Below are 22,801 nucleotides of genomic sequence, written 5' to 3'. Positions count from 1 at the left end.
GGTTTCTTCATGTATAATAACTAACCACTATGGGGTACTTATTAACTAATTTATTTTAAAATAATGTACTGAGTCTTTCATAAGAGCTTCGTACTATGCTAAGAACAAGCTAGCTCAGGGAACAAGACAGATGCCATCTTGCCCTAATGGAGTCCATACTCACGAGCATGCCAGAGATAACTTTAGGTAAAGGCATCAGCCAGCCAGCCCAGTGCTTGCTGTGGAAAGGAATTCAACAGAGTACTTCCTTCTTGCCGTCATGCCCTTAACTCATCATTCAGGACCCACTGCTTTCAAATTTGCGGTCATTCAAACCCACCGAGTAAAAAAGTAGAGGCATGTGGTAGAACCCAGGACTTTAACATGGTTATAATGCATTATTATGCAACACAGTTCTGATTGTGAATCATAATTTCTTTTCATTAGCTGATCTCATTTTACTTGGTAATATCCATTTAGGTATGTGAGAGCAGGAAAACTTCATTTCTGTTAAATATTATATGATTCAGTTGGCTCACTGATTTAGATTTTTACTATACCCTATTCCAAATGAATGTGTCGTATATCTTTTTAGCGATAACAAGCATCTTTAAGATCATGCAAGCCTGTACTTCCCTTTAAATATGCCTAGTAAGGGAGAACAGGTGCACCCTGAGTTCTAGGATGGAGCTTTGAGCAGCCACCACACCTCTAAAAACTTTTGCTTTGTCATAGAAATGTGCCCATAGTTTGTGTTAATGTATCCTAATCTTTTTTAATGTATCTGAGCTTCCTTCTATATCTTTAGGCTAACTGGTAACCAAGATGACATATACCCAACTTTGAAGCCCCTGAAACCCTAGCCCCTTGCCCGTCTCCAGCCTGTTCCTTTAAGTTACCCAGCATAGGTATGCCATGCACCTACTGGCTCCATATAGTTAGCTGAGGAGACTTTGGCAAGTGCCCTAAGCCTGCCTCTCCTGTTCCTAACCTGCTTCCACCTCCTGGTCTCTGTCTTATCCCAAGTGACTGGCTTCATCTTTTACTTATATCATGCTTATGAGTATGAAAGGCGCTGTCCAGTGGGCTTGGCATCTCTGTCCAATTTCTCTGATTTCTGACCTTGAGTAGTTTACCTTAATATCTATCACTTCAGATAGTCCTGAATTTTGAAGTCCTGACCCATCAGCCTATGTCCTGGCAAGATTTAACTGTTACCCCATAAAAGAGAGATTTAAATGACCTGCCAGGTTTCCCTTGCTATAGCAACACTAATTTCCATTTATTGTGTCCTTACTCTGAGACACGCTGATCTAAGTGCTTTATATACATTATTTTACATAATCTTCACAGATCTCAAGGGTGGATGAGTGGGTATTATTATTTCCTCATTATAGGTGGGGAAATCGAAGCCTAGAGAAGCTGAGTGTTTGCTTGTGGTCATGTGGCCAGTGAATGGTAGAACAAGGATTTATTTGAATCCATATCTATGTGAACCCAAAGCCTCTGCTCTTATAGGTAATAATGCCCTTCCATTTTCTTGGAAAGTTTCAGGGGCACCATGAGCTCTTCTTGACCTGGTATGGGGACTGCCCCCACAAAGTCTACCAGTGGTCCAATGGACAGTTCCCAGGGTGTATGGGACTTTAGGGATGGTTTGACCATCCCCCATGCCACTGATTTCTATCTTGGTGGGTACAGCCTATAAGCAGCAGGGGACAGTCTGGTCCGGGAGTCCTTGCAGCCAGGTGAGCATCATGTACTGGGGCCAGACGACTCATGGCAGGACCAGTCAGTGGAGAGGGAAGTGGGCTGGCAAGAACTGAGCAGGGGAGCAGACCCCTAGCTAAGGAACCTAAGTAAAGGCTCAGAACTGGCAGGAAGTGCAGGTACAATCTAGGGAAAGAAAAGCAAAAACCCCATTCAAGGCCTCTCTGGTAGAGAAGTGGAGAGGGAAAAGAGGGGGTTTTGACTTGAAGCCAGGGGGCATTAGGGTCACGTCCATCAGCTTCTCAGCAGACCCTGGTGGGTATATTTCTGAATACCTTGTGCCTAGTGATTGTTGGATGGATGGATGGATGGATGGATGGATGGATGGATGGATGGATGGATGGATAAATGAGTTTAGGGAAGCATGAAGATTTCAGTCTTTTCTCGCTCAGCCCCCAAAGATTAGGCTAAGATTGTTTTACCCAAAGCGATGGTGAAGAATGGAGAGGAGTTGTCATGGCACATGCAGGGGTGCACTCTGACTCACCGTCTCCTTGTCCCTTCTCTCTCCAGAGGCTCCTGCCAAGCCTGAGGAAGCCGAGGCTGAGCCCTTCACAGACTCCTCCCTGTTCGCACACTGGGGCCAGGAGCTCAGCCCTGAAGGCCGGCGCGTGGCCCTGAAGCAGTTCCAGTACTACGGCTACAACGCCTACCTCAGTGACCGCCTGCCCCTCGACCGGCCCCTGCCTGACCTCAGACCCAGTGGGTGAGCAGAGTCAGTGGCTGGGCCCTTGTTCACCTGCCTGTGGGGAGGCACAGTCACCACGGTACTGGGGACAAAGCCAGGACTGGGCACGTGGACTCCTGGGTCCCTTCCCTGCTGCAGCCAGGGTCTCTCTCCTTGGCCAGCATTGAGCAAGTCACTCTCTCCCTCCTCCTCCTGCAGCCTCAATTTCTCCATTTGCTAAGCATGGGGAAGGCTTTCATCCATTTGAGATTTTGAGGATTAATAACCTAATTTACTCCTTAAGGACAGTAGAATCATCTGGCATTCCTGTTAATAAGTCATTTTAACCCAATTAGTTGCATTTTTATGAACAATTATTATTTTTTTTTTCTATAAATTAGTTTTTTAAAGTACATCCATCTTCTGGAGCTAACAAGTCATTACACCTGACAGAGAAGTCTGTCTTGACTTCTCTTTTTGTTATAGAAGATGTTCCTTTAAGGTTCAGTTAGAATTTTTATTACTTCTAATTATTAAAAATGTGGGCACATACCACAGCTGAGAAAAATCTCATTAACTTTTGTGAGCTCCCCCCACACTTTTTTTCCTCTCTTTCTCTTATTTTAAAATTTTTCTTAAAGCTGCAAACCGCCGTGAGCTTATATATAGAGTCGCTGCTGGGTTGGGAGGCTATGTTCTTTTGGGGAGGAGAGTTCATTTTAGCTCTGTAGACATTTATTGAGTACCTACTGTATGCTGTATAATTAGGTATGGTTTTTCATGGCCCAGAGAGAATCTGGTTGGGCTCTACCAGAAAGAGCCACTGAAGATCTACAAGGGTAGATAGAGAAGAGTATATATAGTCATTTAAAAGATATTTATTAAACATTTATTGTGTGCCAGCATAGTGTAGCCACAGGGATAGAGCAGTGAACAAAACAGACAGTAAGCCTCGCTCTCATGGAGCTCACACTCTAGTTGGGTGGGGATAGATAATAAATAAAACAGAGAAGCCAACTGTGTAGCATGTTAGATGATAGTAAGAGCTGTGGAGAAATATAAGGTAGGAGAGGGAGAGAGGAAGAGCCTGGAATAGAAGAAGGGGTTGAATTTTTAACGAGATGATCAGAGAAGGCCTCACTAAGAAAGTGACATTCGAGCAAAGACCTGGAGGTGAGGCAGCAAGTTATAGGGAGACGTGTGGGAAAAGCTTTCTAGGCAGAGAGACCAGCAGGTGCAAAGGTCCTGAGATAGAAGTGTGCCTGGCATGTTTGAAGGAGAGGAAGAAAGCTCATGCGACTGGAACAGAGCAAGCAAGAAGGCAGTAGTTGGAGATGAGGTCAGAAGGGCAACAGGAAACAGATCGAGTAGGGCAGTGGTTCTCAAACCTGGCTGCCCATTCGATTCGTCCAGGAGCTTTAAAATAATCCTGGTGCCAGGGCTACACGCAGGCCAGTTAAATCAGAGTTTCCAGAGGTAGCACTCAGTATCTGTATCGTGTAGAGTTCTCAGGTGATTACAGTGGGCAGCAGAGGTTGAGAATGGCAGAGAAGGGCGTTGCAAGCAGCTGTAAGACATGTAGTTTTTGCTTTGTGTGGTGGGGTTCCATGGGAAGAGCTCGAGCAGATTAATATTGTGCTCTGATTGTCATTTTTAAAGGCCCCTCTGGCTGCGGTGTTGAAAACAGACGGAAGGGGCCAGGGTGAGAGCGGGGAGACCAGTTGGGAGGCGCCTGCAGAAATCCAGGTGAGAGGTGGTAGTGGCATGACAGCAGCGGGGCAGGTGCTGAGACAGGATTGGATTCTGAAAATATCCTGAAGGTGACTTCATTTAGATGCCACAGGGTCTCAGCCCTCTAGAAGTGCTGCAGAGAACATGCCTGGGGCTAAGGGAGAAGTAGGTCTGATGTGGGCAGAACCTGGAGGCTCCGGAGAAAGGGTCCTCAAGAGGAATTAGGGCCTGGGACTCCTGCAGGGGCCTTGGCCATGACCTTGGCCAGCACAGGAGCTGTGGACTTTGCAGCCAGCTCTGACACAAAACACAGGCCCAGCTCAATACACACTTGTTCCAAATTAAAGAGGAAATAAGAAGGAAGCCAGGGAGAGGGTAGATCTTACAGACTATAGCATAGCTATAACAATGGCAGGTATTTACACCAGGGCTTGACTTGTTGAGAATGCTCTCCCCGTTTGGACCACACCAACCTGCAACAAAGGTAGAGAAAGAACTGGTATCTTCTTCCCATTTGGCATCCAAGAAACCAAGGAACACAAAACTAAGGGTTATGTCTGAGGTTACACAATTGGATAAGTAGCTAAGTTGAGACTTGAACCCATGTATCTAGATGCCAAACCGTGGCCTTTAATAAGTAGCCCATAGCTGGGTCTACACAAGGCTTGCTGAGAGCTGACCTACACTGGAGCCTCGTCACCTTTCACTGAGAGAGCTGCTGCCCTGCAGGCCATTCCTTCCTATTTCTTTGGGAGAGAAACAGGAAGCCAGAGGCTGGAGGGGACAGAGGCTGTGTGGCCTTTTTCAGAAGGGCAAGGCTCCCCGGCAAGTACATTCCCCTCTGGAGGAAGTCCATTTGCAGAGGCAGCCCAGCCCGGACTTCCCAAGTTTGCTGAGAAAGGGTCTCTGAAGGACTCTAGGTAGGCAGATTCTGCTGTTTTCTCCTGAGCTGCTGGAAAGGAATAATAATTATAATAGAAAGACTTTCCCTCTGCATAGAGCTTTACAGTTTATGGAGCTCCTACACCTTCCCTCTGGGGCAAGGCGACTTTTGTCAGCCACTTTTTATAGCTAGAAAAATGGGATCTCTGAAAAGAGGCAGAGCCGAGCCTCCATGCCCCTCCACCAGGCTCCCTCAAGGGTTTTAACAACACCGATTCTTTTTGTACAAGTACTTGGAGGCTCCATCTACTCTACTTCAGCTCCTGTGCCAGACACACACCCAAGACTGGAGAGCTGTTGGGAGGCTACTCAAAACAAGCATGTGTGTGGGTAAAACAGTGCCTCTCTTTGTCTGTTAATTTCCATGAAAAACATTTTTTCCTTGTAACAAGGTCATTGCTTGGCTTATCCTGTTTAACTCATTTTGGAAACATCTTTTCAATATCTTTTACTATCCTCCTATTTCAAATTACACTGGCAAACATTTATATAGCATGAGCCATGTTTCGGGGACACGTTTGGAACTTTAATTATACTAACTGTTTAACTCCACAGTAACCTTCTGGAATAGGTACTTGTTTGGGAGAAAATGTACAGTTTTCCTTTATTCTTTTCCTTACTCTTATACTCACAATACTTCAGATGTGTGGGGTTTTTCCCACACCAACCAATGCTGTGACGCCAGCTGGGTGCCCTACAATTCAATTCAGTGTTGATAGTGTCTTCCTGGAGTTAGCATCGGATTCTGTAAGTTAAGGACTCAGTCCTCCCAGACTGCCCCCACTTGTCACTGGCATCTGTGCTTCTGACCAACTTGCTAAAAATTAGGGTTCCCATGGCCGCTTCTTGGGTTCAATAATTTGCTAGAATGGCTCACAGAACTCAGGGAAACACTTACTTATGTTTACTAGTGTATTAAAGGGTATGATAAAGGGTATAAATGAATAGCCAGATAAAGAGATACATAAGGTTCCAAGTGCGGGAGCTTCTGTCTTCATGAAGTTGGGGTGTGTCACCCTCCCAGTATGTGGATGTGTTCTCCAACTCAGAAGCCTTCTAAATCCCATATATTAGGGATGTTTATGGAGGCTTCATCGTGTAGGTATGATTGATTAAGTCATTTTCTAGCCCCCGTCCTCTCGCCAAAAGATGGGAATAGGGCTGAAAGTCTCAAACTTCTAATCACGTCTTGGTCTTTCTGGCGACTAACCCTCATTCAGGAGCCCTCCAAGAGTCACCTCATTAGATCAAAAAAAAAGCTCCTATCATCCAAAAGTTCCAAGAGTTTTAGGACCTCTGTGTCAGGATTTGGGGTCAAAGACCAAATATTGGTGTGAACTAAGGACAGAAACATGTGTGTGTGTGTGTGTGTGTGTGTGTGTGTGTGTGTAATATATTTCTTATTATTTCTTATTATTAGTCTCCATTTTACAGAAGAAGCAGCTGAGGCACAGAGAGATTATATAATCTACCAAGGCCACTAGTGGCAGAGCTCTGGGGGTTGAACCCAGGCAGTCCGGCAATAGGATTTGTGCTTATAACCATCACTATGCTTTACTGACTTGAGGTGTCAATTTATGTGACTCTAATGGGCATGGAGGGGGGCTGCTTGAACAGTATATAGCACTGAGCCAATTCATTTGGGTCAGGAAGGTCTTTCTCCAGATGTTGGAAAAATTGTTTTAGTGAACATCAAACCTGTTGTCGGGGTGGAGAGGATGTCTCGGCTATGGCTAATGGGATTTGGAACAAGTTGTGTCAAGGGTGAGAAAGCATCCAGAGAGGAAGCCCCATGCTAACAATAGTCTCCGGAAGAAGCCTGCCGGATGGATCTCACTTCAGCCCCAGCCCCTGTGCTCTTCCCTCCTGTCACCTCCAGTTTGCCCTTGGGGCCGCCTGCACCGGGAGGTATCCTTGGATTCTTCACTTTGCTCTCTCAATTCTTGGCATTGCTTTTTTTTTTTTTTTTTGCAGGTTCTAACCCTGACATTATGCCTGGCTTTATTCCTGGGCCAGAAAATGGGTGTTCCAGTCCTGCCCTACCCTCCCTTCTGTTACCTCTGGCTGGGCCCTTATTTTGTCTCCTTCTTTCCTGGTGCTGAAAGTAGTAATCTGATCCACCTTGTCACTTGGCTGAGAGAGGACCAAACTGTGCCCAGTGCCTTATACACAGGATAAGACATAACCAGAAGGGGAAAAGTCCATCTAACTGGTTGCTAGGCTTCATTAATTTTTTGTCCAAAAAACTTATTGGACCCCTAGTGTGTGCTAGGCACCCAGTAAAGCATCAGCCAGGGAAACCTCAAGGAGCTTATTACTGCAGTGGGGATCCAGGGTGGAAGGTGGTGGGAGAGCAAGGTGGGCGATCAGAAAACTTGCTGACCATCTCCTGGCTTCTTAGGGAGGACTCATCCTTGCAGGTTTCTTGTAAAGTCAGGAGCTGGACTTGATGGCCCGTGGAAGCCCCGTCCTGTGGCCTCTGTGGCAGGGAGGCAGGACAGTGTCTGCAAAGAGCCTCCCTTTACAGATTTGACTGCCCTCCCCTGGGAAAGGAAGGACATGGGAACCGGAAGCGCTGCAGTTTTTCAGCCTCATATAGGCCCTTTGGTCAGGGCAGAGAGGAGAAACTTCCTCTGGGCACCGGGATACTTGGCTTCTGGAGAAACGGAAATGCCATCCATTCTCCCTGCATTGTTGTAATAAGAGTGGAGCAGGCCCCCTGCCATTCGAGTGGGAAAACCCAGGGAGTCAACTCGCTGGCTGCGTCCTCTGGCGATCTTCCTGCACCTCAGCCTGTGAGGGGCCTTTGCCAGACCCGGGCATGGGACGGGGGTGGGTTGCCTTCTTGCTTCCTGGGTTGGGACAACACCAGGACCTCAGGACTGAAGGAGAGAAAAGCTGCATCTCAGCCTGGCTGGACTTTGCTCTGTTGCTCACATCCCCTGATGCAGGCTCCAACGTTCCCGTGGTTTTCTCTGTGTGCTCCCTCCTGCTCCCAGCATCCGCCCTCCTCCTCCTTATCTGTACTTACCAAAATAACCTCCCAGGAGCCAAAAGGGAAAAAGGAAAACACAAGTCATGACTGACATGCAGACTGCATAAGTATATACATTTGTCAAAACGCATCAAACTATATACTTAAGATCTGTGCATTTTTTGCATGTAAATTAAATTTTTTTTTTTTTTTAAATGAGGGTGCGAGAAAGAGATCAGGGAAGTCCTTCACCTGAGAGACGGAGCGTGAGGATGGAGGCAACATCTTTTGGGAGGTTGATGAGTTTTGAGAAGATGGGTTGTGGTTGTGAAGAAGAAAGATCCTGGGGGTGGCGGTTAAAGCAAGCTTGTCAGCTAGGAGCGGGAAGATAAGGTTGGGCCTCCCACCCCAATGACAATCAGTCAGGCAGGTGGCATGTGGGTGCCCACCAGTTCCACAACGGCAAGCATATGCCCCGTTCTTTTCTATAGGCAGTGGTGGTTATTTCCAAAGAGGGCCCAGGGGCATGTGGGTGTGGGTAGAAGTGGGCTTCCCAGTATCAAGCTTCAGGGCTGTCGTGTTGCCATGACAACTCTCTGGCCTACCTCCTAGGTAGCTCAGGGCAGAGCCTCCGGCAGGTGCTGCTTCCTGCCTCTTTCTGGCAGATCCTCAGAGGCTCCTGAGTAATGATGTCACCTTTCTTTCCAGTGTCCCCTGAGGTCCATGTCCCAGGGAGTAGGATGGACTGGCTCTTGGATTGACTGGTGGGTTAGGGCATGAGGCTGAGGGATGAGGGCCATTGGTAAAGGGAGTAGACTATTTTCTGCAGCCCCAGGTGGGAGCAAGTGGGACAGAATCACGCCACACGCATACACCCACAAAAGATCCCTGGGCCCTGAGCTGAAGAGATCCTGTGTGAACTGAACACCCAAGTGGAAAGGAGCAGGACAGGATTATAGCAGAGAGAATGCAGCCCAGAGCCGGGGCTCAGTCCCTCTGGGAGCAGGTTAGGATCCATCCAAGGCGACTGTGGGTGTTTGCTGCCACCAATGTGGGTGTGGCCACAGGTGCATGTTTGGGGTTTTCATGGTGCAGACGCTAGACACACACATCTGAGGTCTATGAACTTTGGGGGCCAGCAGAGCCAGCTTTATTGGTGTGTATAGAAGCCTTTAGATACTGGAAAAGGCATGGAAACAGATTATCACCTAAAACATCCAGAAAGTAACTTAGTCCTGCCAACACCTTGATAGCCCCAGTGAGACCTGTGTCATGCTTCTCACCACCAGAACTATAAGATAATCAATCTGTGTCGTTTTAAGCCACCACGTTTGTAGGAATTTCTTAGAGCAGCAACATTAGCATTAGGAAAGAACACAGTGTGCAGCCCGTTGCACAGGATCTCAGGAGGGCTGGAAGGACTCTACCTTTGGCTTAATGCTCTGCTGTCACAGTGTTAAATTTCTGAATAATTTTGAAAAGGGACCACCATATTTTCTTTTTGCACGGGGCCCCATAAATTATGTAGTTGGTCCTGGAGGAGAAGGGGATGGTTCCAGGTGAAACAACAGGGATCATGATTGCTGAGCCATGGGGTGTTGCTACCCAGAGTCTACAAAGTCACCTCTTGCTCACATGCTGTGTGCCAGATGCTGTGCAAACTGCTTAATGTTTGGTTTGTTTTGTTTTTTCATTTAAATTTACCTTCACATCTCTCTGAGGTAGTTATGATTATTTCCACTTTATATAGGAGAATATTGAATATCTGCAAGGTTAAGAAACTTTTTAAAGTTTTCCCGTGTGTTATGTGGCAGAGCCAATAGTTTTACCTGGGTCTTATGTCTCCAGGACACTACCTCAGCACCCTCGCCTTGCCCCGCCCAAGTGAGCTTTTCTAGTGTGGGATCTTGGCTCTATGGAGATGACACAAAAGTCTGTGGAAGATGTGTGCTCCATAAGGGCAGCCTCAGGACAAAGGGGTAAAGTAAGTACTCTCAGTAATGATTCTGCTATCACATTGAAAATGCTGACTGCACAAACACAGTTGGGGGAAAATACTTCTTAACTAAAATGGTCTGGAAAAAATACTTCTGGTTCTTAGTTGATGTCAAGCTCATTCCGGGCCAGTAGTAGTGTCATGTGGTTGTTCTTAAAGGTATTGTGATCTTGAGCCATATTAATGAGGTATAAATAATGTCTCTAAAAGGGGAAGTGATCATTTTGTTCTACTTGGCTACTCAGATCACGACTGCAGAAATGGATTATAAGGAATTTAGAGAAAGTAGGATATGTTTAGGGGAGAACAACCTAAGAGAAAAACTGGGTAACATGACAAACATGAAGTTTATGCTTAGATTCTAGAATAATATTTAAAACCTGATTCTCTGGGTTCCAAGACTAGTTCTCTCATTTACAAGCTAGTTGACTTCCAGCAAGTTACTTAGCCTCTCTGTGTGTTGGTTTTCTTATCTGTAAATTAGAGATGGTAATACAAAGATTAAATTGTAATATGTGTAGAGCTCTTAGAACACTTCCTGACACATAGTAACAGCTATTGAACTTTCATTACTTTTATTGTCTGGGTCTCTGATTTGTAAAAGAGAGAGTATGGAGAGATACCATCATGACTTTAACTACCTGAAGGACCACTATGTGGACAAGGAGCCACCTGGGACAGGCCATCTGCCCTGGCACTAGATGAGAGGAGGGCCAGGCAGGCACTGCAGGACAGATCAGACTGAGGTCCCTGGAGAATGATTTCTCTCCAGCCTGAGTTCTGAGCATTAGAGGCCAAACCAGGCTCTGCTAGAGAAAAAAACGTGCCCTGTCCCCCTTTTTCTGACCCATGGGGCCTGCCTTCCCCTCCCCACATTCCTCGGCAGTCTTTGCCATGGGCCTGGTCTGCTCACCAACAAACCCCACCACATGGAGACACTCTGTCCCTCATGGGGCTTTTCCACCAAAGCCAGCTGATTTTTGTTCCCTGAGTGGCTGTCCATGTAGCCCCAGGGATCCCATTTTCCCTGAAATCTGAAATTTTCAGATGTTTTAGGAACAAATAGTCTCCCTGCTTCCTCTTAGCTGTTTACATTTTAAATAATTCGTTTCCCTCTTGTCCTACTTACAATTTACATTTGATATAGCAGATCCTTTCTCAAAATTGGTAGAGTCATCTGAAAAGACGTTTGTGTATCTTGATGAAAGCTGGACGTTTTGAAGATCACATCTACTTAGGAGATTCCCCATCGGCAAATCCCATGCCAGATTCTGTTCCTAGATCAGCTGGCCCATTTCTCAACCCTTGCAGACTTTAAAACTCCCCGTTCTCAGATGGCTGTTGTCTTCTCCACATCTGAGCCAGACGTGGTGTCTTGCTGGGTCCCTGAAGGCCCTGGCTCCACTATCTATCCCCACCCTGCCACCGTTATCCCCTCCTTGACCCCTCTGGCTTATTGGATGATCTGGTCTTATTGTTGCAGTCAGGCAGGGAGTAAATGTTCAACTCTGTGATTCATGTTCTGTCTGGTCATGGTAGAATTCCCGCCCACAGAGCTTTCATGGGCCTGAATTCATTCTACTATTCATCATTGGAGTATTTCTTTGTTTTGTTTTTTTTTTCATTCAGCCAAACACCCAGTGCTTTTTGGGTTTCTACTCTGTGCTGGACATTGTTTCTACTCTGTGCTGGACATTGTGGGAAGCACCGGGGGTACCTGGTGAGCAAAGCAGATGTGGTCTTGACCATTATAGTCTAATGGAGACACTGCTGTTTGTTAAATAATTCCATAAAAACATGTTGCAATAGCATCTAAGCAGCATGAAAGAAAACCGTGGGTGCTGTGAGAGACTAACAGGGGATCTGCAGCCCAGCAAGGGGGGTCTTTCTTTACTAGATCATGTGTGTGCTCTCAGGGAGGAAGGAACTGAACTCATTCAGATGATTACAGATAGTTGGGTTTCTTTGTAGACTGACACCTACACACAATCACATAATTACACAATCGGAGGCCACTCTAGTGGAGGGCGAATTGGTTCAGGACATCTTGGCCAGGCTCAAGTCTGCACCCTCTTTGCTCACTCATTAGAGTGCTGTGTCTCTAACGGTGACTGTTCATGTCCGTGCTCACTCACCGATGATGTTCTTTCTACCCCGTTATTTCCACTGGCCTGGTCTTCTGCTTTCTGCCTTCTTGGGGTGCTGCACATTCAAATTCCCATGAGCAAGGGCTTGATAGCATGGCTGGTTCTTGATATTGCAAGGTCTGGCTATGCAGAGCTCCTGGGCTAGGCGGCTCTGTTGGCTGACAGCCGGCCCATTGAGAGAGGCTCAGGAATTCGTGTCTGGTCCCATCAGTTGTATACCAAATGGTGAGGCCATATGGCAGAAGACATAGAAACTTTTATACAAGAAGTAATAGGGATTGTGTATCTCAATGGGAGCAATATAACAGGAAGACAATTTCAGGCTTCAGATGCCCAGTAGTATTTTATCATATTCGTTCACATTATCCTACTAGATATACTATATCCTCTCAGAGTTGACAGCCTGTAGTAACTTTTCCATTTTGCCTCTCCCGGCAGACCTCTGGGTTGTCACAACACCGTTGTCTCACCAGACACATCTCTGGGTGGGCCTGGTAAGGAAGATGCAGACCCTTGGTTAGCAGGAATTATGAGCGCAGGCTTTGGAGACAAATGAGCCCAGGCTTTAGCCTTGAGAGAGAATTTACCTCCTCAGCCCCATTTCCCTCATCTATAAAATGGGGACAATGAAATTTACCATACAGGATTGTAGGGAGAAATAAAAGGGGAGAAAAAAGTAAAAATATCTATATGTGATTTATGGCAAATCATAAGCATTCAGTAAATGGAAATTATTGCTATTATTATTTCCACATATTCTGTGTTGTGTCCCTGAGCAGTAGGGGTAGCGAGCACCATGCAGTCTCTGAGCTCCAGAGGTTGCAGAGATACAGACGCCAGCCAGAGGGAGTGAAAATCTTGACCGTCCTCATACCAGCGAGAATGGCCACATTGCCTCCATCCTCAAGTTTCGTTAGGTCCAGCAGACTGGACTCTAGCAGGCCTGGGAGTTTATCTAACCTAGAAGTGTCTGGAAAAAAGCCAGAAATGTACCAGGTGAGGTCAGAAGAAGGCCAAGCAAGTCCTGTGGGTGCAAGAGGACGGCAGAGGCTGGGGTGAGGGTGCTGATGGCCGTGAAGGGCCATGCGGGCAGTGCTGACCCTGGAGCCAGGTGATTACCAGTGCCCCCAATCCCCCGTGATGACTACAGCTGCAGGTGAGGGCTTCTCTGGGAGAAATCTGGGAGGAGAGGGGGACTGGGGGTACTCAGGGGAGTGAGTGCTTGGGAGTGTCATCTTCCCATTGCTTGGTCGAGGTGGGTCCCTCCAGCACTCCCAGAACCCTGACGTGGTTGGACGTGGCTCCCCATGTGCATTGGCAGACAGACCCCAGGTCACATTCTACTTCAATCTTCATTCTGGAGAGGTCTACCCTTCCCCTACCAGGTCGAGCAGCCTGCACGAGTCGCCGCTCTGTTGGACGGGGAGCGTGTAGATTTGCTGAGGTCAAGGAGGGGAGAATTCAAGATCCAATGTAGAGGTGTCTGGCTGCTGCCCTGGGTGGTACCTGGTGGCCACGAGCCTGGTTTGGCTTCATTTAATCTACCACCACTTCCCTGCCTCTCGCAGGTAACAGCACTGAAGCTCTTGATATAAACTTGCTTCGTAAACAGCTCAAAACAGTGCTGGGGAGCTCTGCCGAGAGGCTCCCTACATAATTGCTCCCCCTCTCCACACCGCCTTCTGTGAGCAGAGCTCCATAAAGTCAAGTGTATCATACCATCAATTCTGGCTTATTAGGCAACCGTAGTGGTCCCCTCTCAGAAGTGCCTAGTTTTTATCTCTCAGAAATGCCTCGTTTTTCTCTCTCATGGAAAATGGCCCAACTTTGAACAAGACTAAAAGTAAAAAAGGAACTTTTATGGCTTAATTTTACAGGAGAATGTGCCTCTTCTCAAAATGAGTAACTGATCAGTCTTGTAGAGTCAGGCTTTCTCAAGGAAGATAAGTAGAGAAAGGCCAGTCACACCTGACACTCATGTCCTCAACCCCTCTCTTGGAGAAGCAAGCAGATAAGCAGGGTGCAGGGGCAGATTCCCAGAGCAGGCAGGAGGGCAGGCTTTGCGAGCAGAGGATGTGGGTAGCCAGAACTTGGCGGATACAGGTGCTGGGAGAGGCAAAGCCCTTGGACAGGCGCCAGTGCTGCTTGATGGACAAAGCAAGTGGCCACGTCTGGAGCAGACACACTGGGCTCGGATCCAGAACAGTCCTCTTACATAACAGCTCCTAGATGTGTGTTCCTTTAGAAGGCCTCGGGCTGCCCTGTGGCAGGCAGGGCTTCTGTCCTGACTTCAGTGTCTGGCAGTGATGACGTTGGGTGTGACGGCAGGTGTGTGAATCTCTTGCCTGACATGCTATTCTTCCTCCCTCTGTTTGCCTTTCCCCTCAGCTGTGTAAGTTCTGCTTTAATGTTGACATGAAGATAGGAACCATGATTGTGTGTGTCGATGAGTATGTGTGTTGGGGACCTTTAAAGGCTAAGTATCAATTTATTCGACAGATGCTGACTGAATGCCTGCCGTTTGCCAGGCACTGTGTTTGGCAGTGGGTGTGTAGCCGTAAGCAAGACCTGTGCCTACCCTAAAGAAGCTGTGGTCGAGTCATAGGGTGACCAACTGTTTCACTTTGCCTGTGGCTCTCAGTGCTGAAACTGGGAGAGGCCTAGGCAAACCGGGACGAGCTGGTCACCCTGTCTAGTTAGAGTAGTGGGAAGGGGTTGTTTCTTACGGCATTTGGTCATGACTAAGTGCTGGTTGGGAGGGAAGGAAAGTTTGCAAACTATTTATTTAAGGAGATGTCTTCTGTTCACCCCATGCGAGTTAGAAGATACTGAATTTTATAGAGAGAAGACACCTGTGTGATCATTTTTTCTGCTTCCCCTATTCTATGACAAGACAGCAGAGAGGTGAAGTGGCTTGCTCATGGTCACACAGCAAATTAGGGTGGAGCTGGGGCAGGCACCTGGGTGGCTTCATCCACCTCTCCATCCAATGCTCTTTTGCCTAAAAACTATTCTGCCCTGTTTTTCTCTTCCTGCCTGCCCTTTACCTGTCTGATCCCCCAGACCCACATTTAGGTTAGGTATGGAGAAGCCGAAGGGTGCAGGAGGGTGCTGCGGGGTGCGGAGAGGGGCCACCAGCAGTGTGGCTATTGCTGGGAGGACTTTGAGTAGCTCCCAGGAGAGAAGGGGAGGAAAGAAGGATTTAAGGAGGTCAGGAACTTTGGTTTGGAGGGATCGAGTACAGTGCGGGGACACTGACAACTGCTGGAGACTGAATGTGAGGAACTGGGGCCATAGTTCAGAGAGGGGAAGGACAGGACAGGAAGGGTCCACTGTGTGGGCGGATCTGACTCTCCTTCAGAGGGAGGACATTGTAAGAAAAAGGAACAGGATGAGATCAGTGGCCCGCATGTAAAATTTAGGCCTTATATAAAATAAATCTGTTAGTTTTGTTTAATTCTAGAAACCTCCTATGTTACAGACCCTGGTTTAAGGCTAGGAGATAGCACAGTAGCAAATAAAGACCCTGCTCTCAGGGAGAGTCATTATGGTAGATGGAGACAGACAGTCAACACACAAATATGATGTACTATCGTGTTCTGCTGTATGTTCTGTCATGTTCAAAAGGGCTGTCATGTAAAAACCTCATGTTCAAAAGAGTCTTTTATATGAAAATAGTGATCAGCAGAATTTAGCTTATAAAATGAATGTATCATGTCCATCCTGCTTGGGGAAAGACCATCAGGAGACCACTCACAGACACTGATGGCTCAAACCATCAGGACAGGCATGGACATTACTGGGAGAAGTTCAACTTGCTCTTCTTGGAAGGGGGAGATGGAGTGGTTATGCTGAGAATTAAGAAGGGAGGAAAGTAGGGGAAGCAGTTAACCCCTAACTCTGGAAAACACCTGGAGACTACCTGGAGCTCTGGCTAGCGAGGGTCTCAGAACTCAGAGTCAGCCTCTGGAGAAGTACAGGCAGATATAGGGTCATAGCCTTCTCCCCTGGGGAGTTAGTGGGGAGGACAGCGAACTTGTACTGATACAGTGACCTTATTGGGAGCTGTTTATTACACTTCTATAAAAGAAATAAAGGCCATGGGCTAGTAGTTTGACCAGATTTAGATTCTTTTCAAAATTCAGGTAGCAAGTAGGGTGTGTGATAATACTTATTTCAGTTTCTGTGCCTAAGGGAAGGCCAGCTGCTGGTCTTGATAGCCAGAAAAAAAAGAAAGAAAAAGAAGAAAAGAAAAAGCACTAGCCAAAAGACTTATTTGACTGTTAACCACAAACCTTTTCATTGCTGTTATAAAAATTGTATTCAGAACAACCACACACACACAAAAATATTGGAAAGCTTTTAATGAACTTAGGGAGTCATTCAGTGACGTCCCTCCCTCCACCCGCCGTCTCCTGTGCCTTCATTGCAGTTAAATGAGCTACTCCCCCTCCTCGGCTCCTCTCAATCACCGCACTGTTCCCTTGGCCCCACTGGGGCTTTGCACGGCTCACTTTTGAGTGCCGTTCAAGTTTCTGACTAAATCTGTCCTCCTTATAGAGCCCTTCTCTGACCACTTCTAAAACAGCTTCCAGTGTATCACACTGTCCTCCCTCCTGTTACTTTTCTTTTTTTAAAGTCTCAGCATATATAAAATTGTATCACTTGTTTGTTTCCATTTTTATCTGTTTCCTTTGTCAAAGCATAAGCTCCCTGAGGACAGGTATTTTGTCCACGTCCTCCTGTTTCCACGTCCTCAGTGCAGCACATGCCTCGTGGAAGAGCTCAATAAATATTTATTCCATTAAATAACAAGAATGAAAGAGTTCTACACCAATTTGTAAACCTGATGGCTTTATTAAAATTCTAAGTATGAAGAGGATTTGGGAAAAGGCTGAATTCTTTCCCTTCCTCCACTCCTCTTTGGTGAGAAAGGAGAGCTGGAAATAGAATGGGAAAAGTTTCTGTAAATTTCTGGTAACCATAGAGACGGCGATTTTAGTTTATTAATCTCCTGCTCTTAAGCAGGCTGGGGTCCCACGGTGATGTCTCTAAATTGCTCAGTGCTGGTTATCCCGCAGCCTCCCTCATTAAGGAAGAGCAGGCCCATTCCTACCCTGCAGCACTTTAATTACTGACGAACAGAAGCCATGTGCTATTTTGCTTATTATCGCATGTTCTAACCTGGCTGTGCCTCCTACTTTGGAGCAATGTAACACGGTCACCAGCCCTGAACCCCAGGAGCCTACGATGGCCAGTGGTGGGATCGGGCAGCCTCCTCTCTGAGCCCAGGGACAGGGACAGGGTTGTAATTGCTGCTCTGTCCCTTCCTTCAGCTCTCCAGAAGATGATATCTCAGCGCCTTCTGGAATAGCATTTAGTTTCACAGAGAGAGAAGGGCACCAGCATGGTTTCCTGCCCAATACAGCGGTGCTTGCAGGAGAGGGAATTGGACATATCCTTGGAAACCATGGACTTCTATTGTTTGGCTTCTTTCTGGAGTCTGATTTCAAGGTTCCATGTTCCTCGTCTCGTGGAGAATGACATGCAGACTTTCATGATTTTGCCTCATGTCCCTTGGGTGAGAGATATCCAAATGGCTTCAGGGTTTCTGTGGAGCTAGGACAGAATGGGACAGTTAAAGGCAGTCTCTCTCATGATTATTTCCTCCTGAGGGAAGAACCTTGTTGTGGGTATCAGAGGCCCAGAGTTGAGATTCTGTCTTGGCAGCTGACTCATGGTGGGGTCTCAGCCTTTCTGAACCTTAGTGTCGTCGTGTGTAAAATGAGAGTGAATTTGCCTTCCATCCCTCATTCATTCAGGATGAGATTCTGACTCCAGCTTCAACTGGATCCCTGTGATTAACGAGGGGTAGCAGAGGCCCCAGACACTATGCCTTTTGGAGTGAGGCAGAGTGAATTCTGGCAGTAGAAGTCTCTGGAAGGAGACATATTTCCCTCCTGAGGCAGATCATCTAAGGGCTGGTCTCACCTAGGCATTGGCTGCCATTTTGGAAAAACTAAGACTTTCCCTTGGTTGCATTTTCTATCCTACTGGGTTTAGAGATGTCGAGTCATTTTTCTAGTCAAACCTCAGTGACTACCTGCTGGGCTCCAGGCACTGCACTAGGTACTAAGGATGGAACTGTTCAGCTGGGATAGTCATGGGCAAATTCAGACTCTGTTGTGGGGCAAACAGTTTCAATGATTGTGAGCATGTCTGCTGCACACTGAAGGCTTGGCTTATGTGTGTCAAAGAAGAGGCTCTGGGAAGAATCTGGACTCCTGAGCTCTCCAGGGAAGCTGGAACCAAGATATAGGGTGGGCCAGCGTCTTGGGTGACCCCAGCCGACGCACTGACAGATCTGAGAGCCTGGCTGTTCTCCTTTCCAGGTGCCGCAACCTCTCATTCCCTGACAGCCTGCCAGAGGTGAGCATCGTATTTATCTTCGTCAACGAAGCGCTCTCCGTGCTGCTGCGCTCCATCCACTCAGCTATCGAGCGCACGCCTCCACACCTGCTCAAGGAGATCATCCTGGTGGACGACAACAGCAGCAACGGTGAGCACCCGAGCTCCCCGCCCTGGGGCTGACAGCCGAGCAGAGGATTCAGCCTCCGTTTGTTGTCTCGAGGCTCCCCTTGGCTCCTTCTTCTCTGGGATGTTGCCTCAATGATGAGAGATTCATGGTGGTCACTGCTCTGGAAGGTTTACTTCGTAGGTGTATCCTCTTTGCATCCCACGGGGGCCTGGTCCTCAAGCTTTGTCTTAGTGACCGTCCATTCTTCCCTGCAACATTCTAGCATGATAAGGAACCCTGATCTCCACCCTGACCACATACACAGTGACCACTTCTGGTGACTCTTTTCTGTGGAGTACCATTTCGTTTAGTGATATTGCTTGGCTTTTGCCCAGCAGATTGTTCACTGGTTTTGTCTTTGTAGTAGTGATGATGATGGCAGAGGTGTTGGTACTGGTGGTGGCAGAGGTCGTAGTAGTGTTGATGGTGGGGCTAGTAGCAGATCTATAACCCATCGACAGCAACAGAGCTGTTGAATGTCTAGCCTCTTCGCTGGATGCCCTGCTTTCTATTCCATCTGGCCCTAACAAAGCCCTGGGTGGCCTGAAAATGCTTATTGAAGCCTTCACATCACTATCTCCCCTTCTCTAGCCACTACCAGCTACCTCTTTCCCTTGGTGTGTATTCCATGCCCTCTGATTCCCCCCACATTACCAACTCCATGATATTCTCCAAACTTGGAGACCATGTAGTGAGGCACTTTAAAAACCATCGCTCTTGATAGGACCATTAATATGGATGCGCTTTAGATAATGTATGATTTTCGAAAATAGACTGCTAGGTCATGGGAGCATTGTTACTGGGCTTGTGTTATCTTTAGCACTTTCTCTGGTGTCAGGTAGTAAATTTCCCAGTGAATCAGTTGCTTTAACGAGAAGTTCGGATGAGCAATTTGTGTTTTGTTATCAATTAAAGCTGAAACATATCAAATAATTGAAATATTTTTAATCTCGAGAAGCAAATTTTTTCTTATCACACAGTAAGTAGTGTAAGAGCAGCTCTGTGAAGCAGATTTTAGAGCTTTCTGAAGGGCAGTGCTTATGAATCACTTGACTCTCATTGTTCCATGGAGATGAAGGAAGGAAGAGTCAGCAAAGGATGGCAGCAAAGAGGCGGCACAGTGTTAACTGTGATTGTCTGCTGTGAGGGAGACAGGAAGGGAACTGGCTTCCACACCTCCAGAAGCCGCCTACCATCAACTTGCTTGGGTCCGAGGAATGGATGCCTAGGAAAGCGTCCATTCTCAAACAGCTAATACCACGACAGCCTGCACATGCGCCCTATGTCACTCCACCCGGGCCTGCTGTCCCCCTCACCTTTTACACTGTAAGGGGTCAAGGAGTAGAAGAGCCATCCTTCCAAGGGTGAGGACACCCCCCAAGCAAGAGGCATCCCCAGGCCCCATTCTGCTGCATTGCCTCACATCACAAAAGAGAAAAGAGGATGAAGCACCAAAAAGAAGGAAATCTTACAGCTTTTCATTTCTTCCCCATGGTATGAGCCTTACTGTGGCCTTAAAGATGCCATTGGTCCTTAATCCTTATGGAAAGAAAGGGGGAAAGCTGATGCTGAGTTTGAGACATTTAGATAAGGAAAGCGAGAGAGATAGAGATGATTTCAAATGTGAATTTAAAGAGTTTGGAGTTTTATTTTGTAAATGGCAATAACCATTGAAAGGTTTTGGTGGGAGGAATGATGCAGTAAGAGCTGGGCAACAGAGAGATTTGGCTGTGATTTATGGTGTTGGTTGCGGGGAAAGTGCCATCTAGAAGAAGGGACCTGGATGAGAAGGCAATTACAGCAGTATGATCCAGGAAATTAAGGGGCCTAGAGTAATGGCGGGTATGCAGATCGAGGGCAAGATGTTGGCCTAAGAGAGTTTAGGAAAAAGCACTATTGGACTTCTTGACTAATAGGTCATGAGCAGCTGGGCCAAAGGAAGGCTAGTAAATGATGACTCAGTTTCAAGCCGGGGTGACTCAGAGCATTCCTAGGAGAAGGAAGCAGGAGGAGCAGTGAGTTGGGTACAGTGGTATTTCATCAGGCATGGGGAGCTTTCAAACCCAGAACTCTAGGGAGTGTCGTGGAAATGGTACAGTTAAGTATCTTGACTGTGGTTATGGTTATCCAAAGCCACACATGACAAAAATCTGAGCAGGGATCTGCACAGAGAGATCGGAACAAGCTCTTCAGATTTCAGTAACGTCAGCGTCCACATTTTAATATTGTACTATAGTTGTATAAGATGTTAACACTGGGGTAGGCTGGCCGAAAGCTGCATGGGACTTCCTTGTACGTTTTTGTGTACTTTCCTGTGAATCTATAATTACTTCAAAATATAAAGCTAAGACAAACAAAAGTCTCGTTCAGAATATTCTAATCTGATAAGTTTGAGGGGGAATCTGGCCACCTCTGTTTTTAAAAAAAGCATCCTTAATGATTCTGTTGCACAGCTCTGGTTGAGATCCTCTGGTTTAATGAATAAGATGCAGCTTTGCTTTTGCACATGTTGAGTTTCAGTGCGTGGTGTGAAGGGAAAGAACAATGGACTTAAGTCTAAAGTCATGTGTTCTAGGACCCTCTCCACCTGTGGATGGGTGACCACAGAAACACCCCTCAACCTCTCAGTCTTAGTTTCTTCCTCTGTAAAATGAGGATGATAATTTTCCCTTGCTCGCCTCACCTGACTGTCATGGTCAAGTTTGTGACTGTGCATCAAACACTGTCAGCGTTACCCCTCCCCAGCCCCACCCTCATTTCCAGGAAACTACCTCATGATAGCCTACTGCACACCTGTAGCTCAAGAGGAAAATGTGGGGACATGGATTTGGAGTCCTGTACACAGAGTAATTGAAGCCAGTAACTGGAGGAGAGAATGGCAAAGAAGAGGGATGAACAAAAAATAGAAGCTTGAGAGAATACTGAGTGTAAGACATTGGGGTCCGGAGGAAGAGACAGAGAAGGAATGACATCCTCTGTGGACAGAGAATTTCCGGAATGAGTCATCTGTTTGAATGAACCCATAGGCAGGTGGAAAGACATAGAATCTGGGAAGAAGCCACTAGATTTGAAAGGTACAGAGCATGGAAACCTCAGCAAGAAGCTTTAAAGTGTTGGAGATGGGGCTACAGAAGCTAGATGAAGGTGAAGAGCAGACATGGAGGTAGACTTTTCTGTCAGAGATTTTGACTGTAAAAGAGAATCAGGAGCTAAGGCAGAAACTGTAGCAAAAAGTTTAATTTTATGCAAATTTTAACCATAATCTACAGCAAGAAATACATTTACATCATGATCCAGGATGACATTGCTACTCAAACTCATATACATGCGCACAAGATTGAAACAAAACTTTTAAGAAAAAATAGTTACCCTTATAATGTGTGAAGCACTCTGATTTTTCTATTATAGCCTGATTTACATTTTGCAGTTATATTATATTATGTTGTGTTGTGTTATGTTGTGTGGTATTGTATTTCTCTCTTTTTCAAAAGGCAGGTTGTTCTGGAGACCCTGAGTGCACATTAGAATTGCTTAAAGAACTTTTAAGAAATCCAGGTGGCTTTGCCTTAGCTCTGGTGATTTAATTGGTCTGTGGAGCAGGTGCCTGAGGCCTTTGGTCTGGGGTGGGGGCGCCTGTGTCCCTTGAGACCAAGGTGTGGAGCAAGGCCTCTGAGGAGGGAGGAGAGAATGGGATCCAGGACACAAAAACCAGAGTTGCCTCTGGGAAGAAAGTGTTCATTGTTCTTTTCCCCTCCGAAGGAGCAGATGGGGGAATAGGGAGACAGCTGGAGGCAGTGAGGAGTGTGGCCATGTGTGCTGAGAGGTGGCAGAGCAATAGCACTCTCTGGTTTGCAGAATCCTGGGTGGGTGGGGGGCATGGTGGGAAGGGGCCTGGCACCAGTTAGAGTGCCCCTGTGTGGAATGGGACAGGGAGGTGACCAGTCATGGTGCTCTCAAGAGGGGAGGAGGAGACACTTGAGACTGTGGCTCTTGGAGAAGTGAGCCATCTCTAGCCTTA

The 22,801-nt window shown here is 46.8% G+C and overlaps 1 protein-coding gene across 4 annotated transcripts in view; it reads left to right on the top strand.

Annotated features, from left to right (window-relative positions):
- The window catches only part of GALNT18 (polypeptide N-acetylgalactosaminyltransferase 18), a 336,064-nt gene that overhangs the window by 166,338 nt on the left and 146,925 nt on the right, over positions 1-22,801 (top strand). For all 4 annotated transcript variants that reach the window (XM_011377260.2, XM_023521596.1, XM_023521598.1 and 1 more), the window contains exons 2-3: positions 2,263-2,455; positions 18,599-18,765. In XM_011377260.2, coding sequence (XP_011375562.1) covers positions 2,263-2,455; positions 18,599-18,765 — 360 coding nt within the window. The remainder of the gene's footprint in view (positions 1-2,262; positions 2,456-18,598; positions 18,766-22,801) is intronic.

This window comes from Pteropus vampyrus, unplaced genomic scaffold (genome assembly GCF_000151845.1).
Source record: "Pteropus vampyrus isolate Shadow unplaced genomic scaffold, Pvam_2.0 Scaffold307, whole genome shotgun sequence".
Taxonomy (NCBI): Eukaryota; Metazoa; Chordata; class Mammalia; order Chiroptera; family Pteropodidae; genus Pteropus; species Pteropus vampyrus.
The sequence above is the reverse complement of the archived record's forward strand: the minus strand, read 5'-3'. Positions and strand labels throughout refer to the sequence as shown.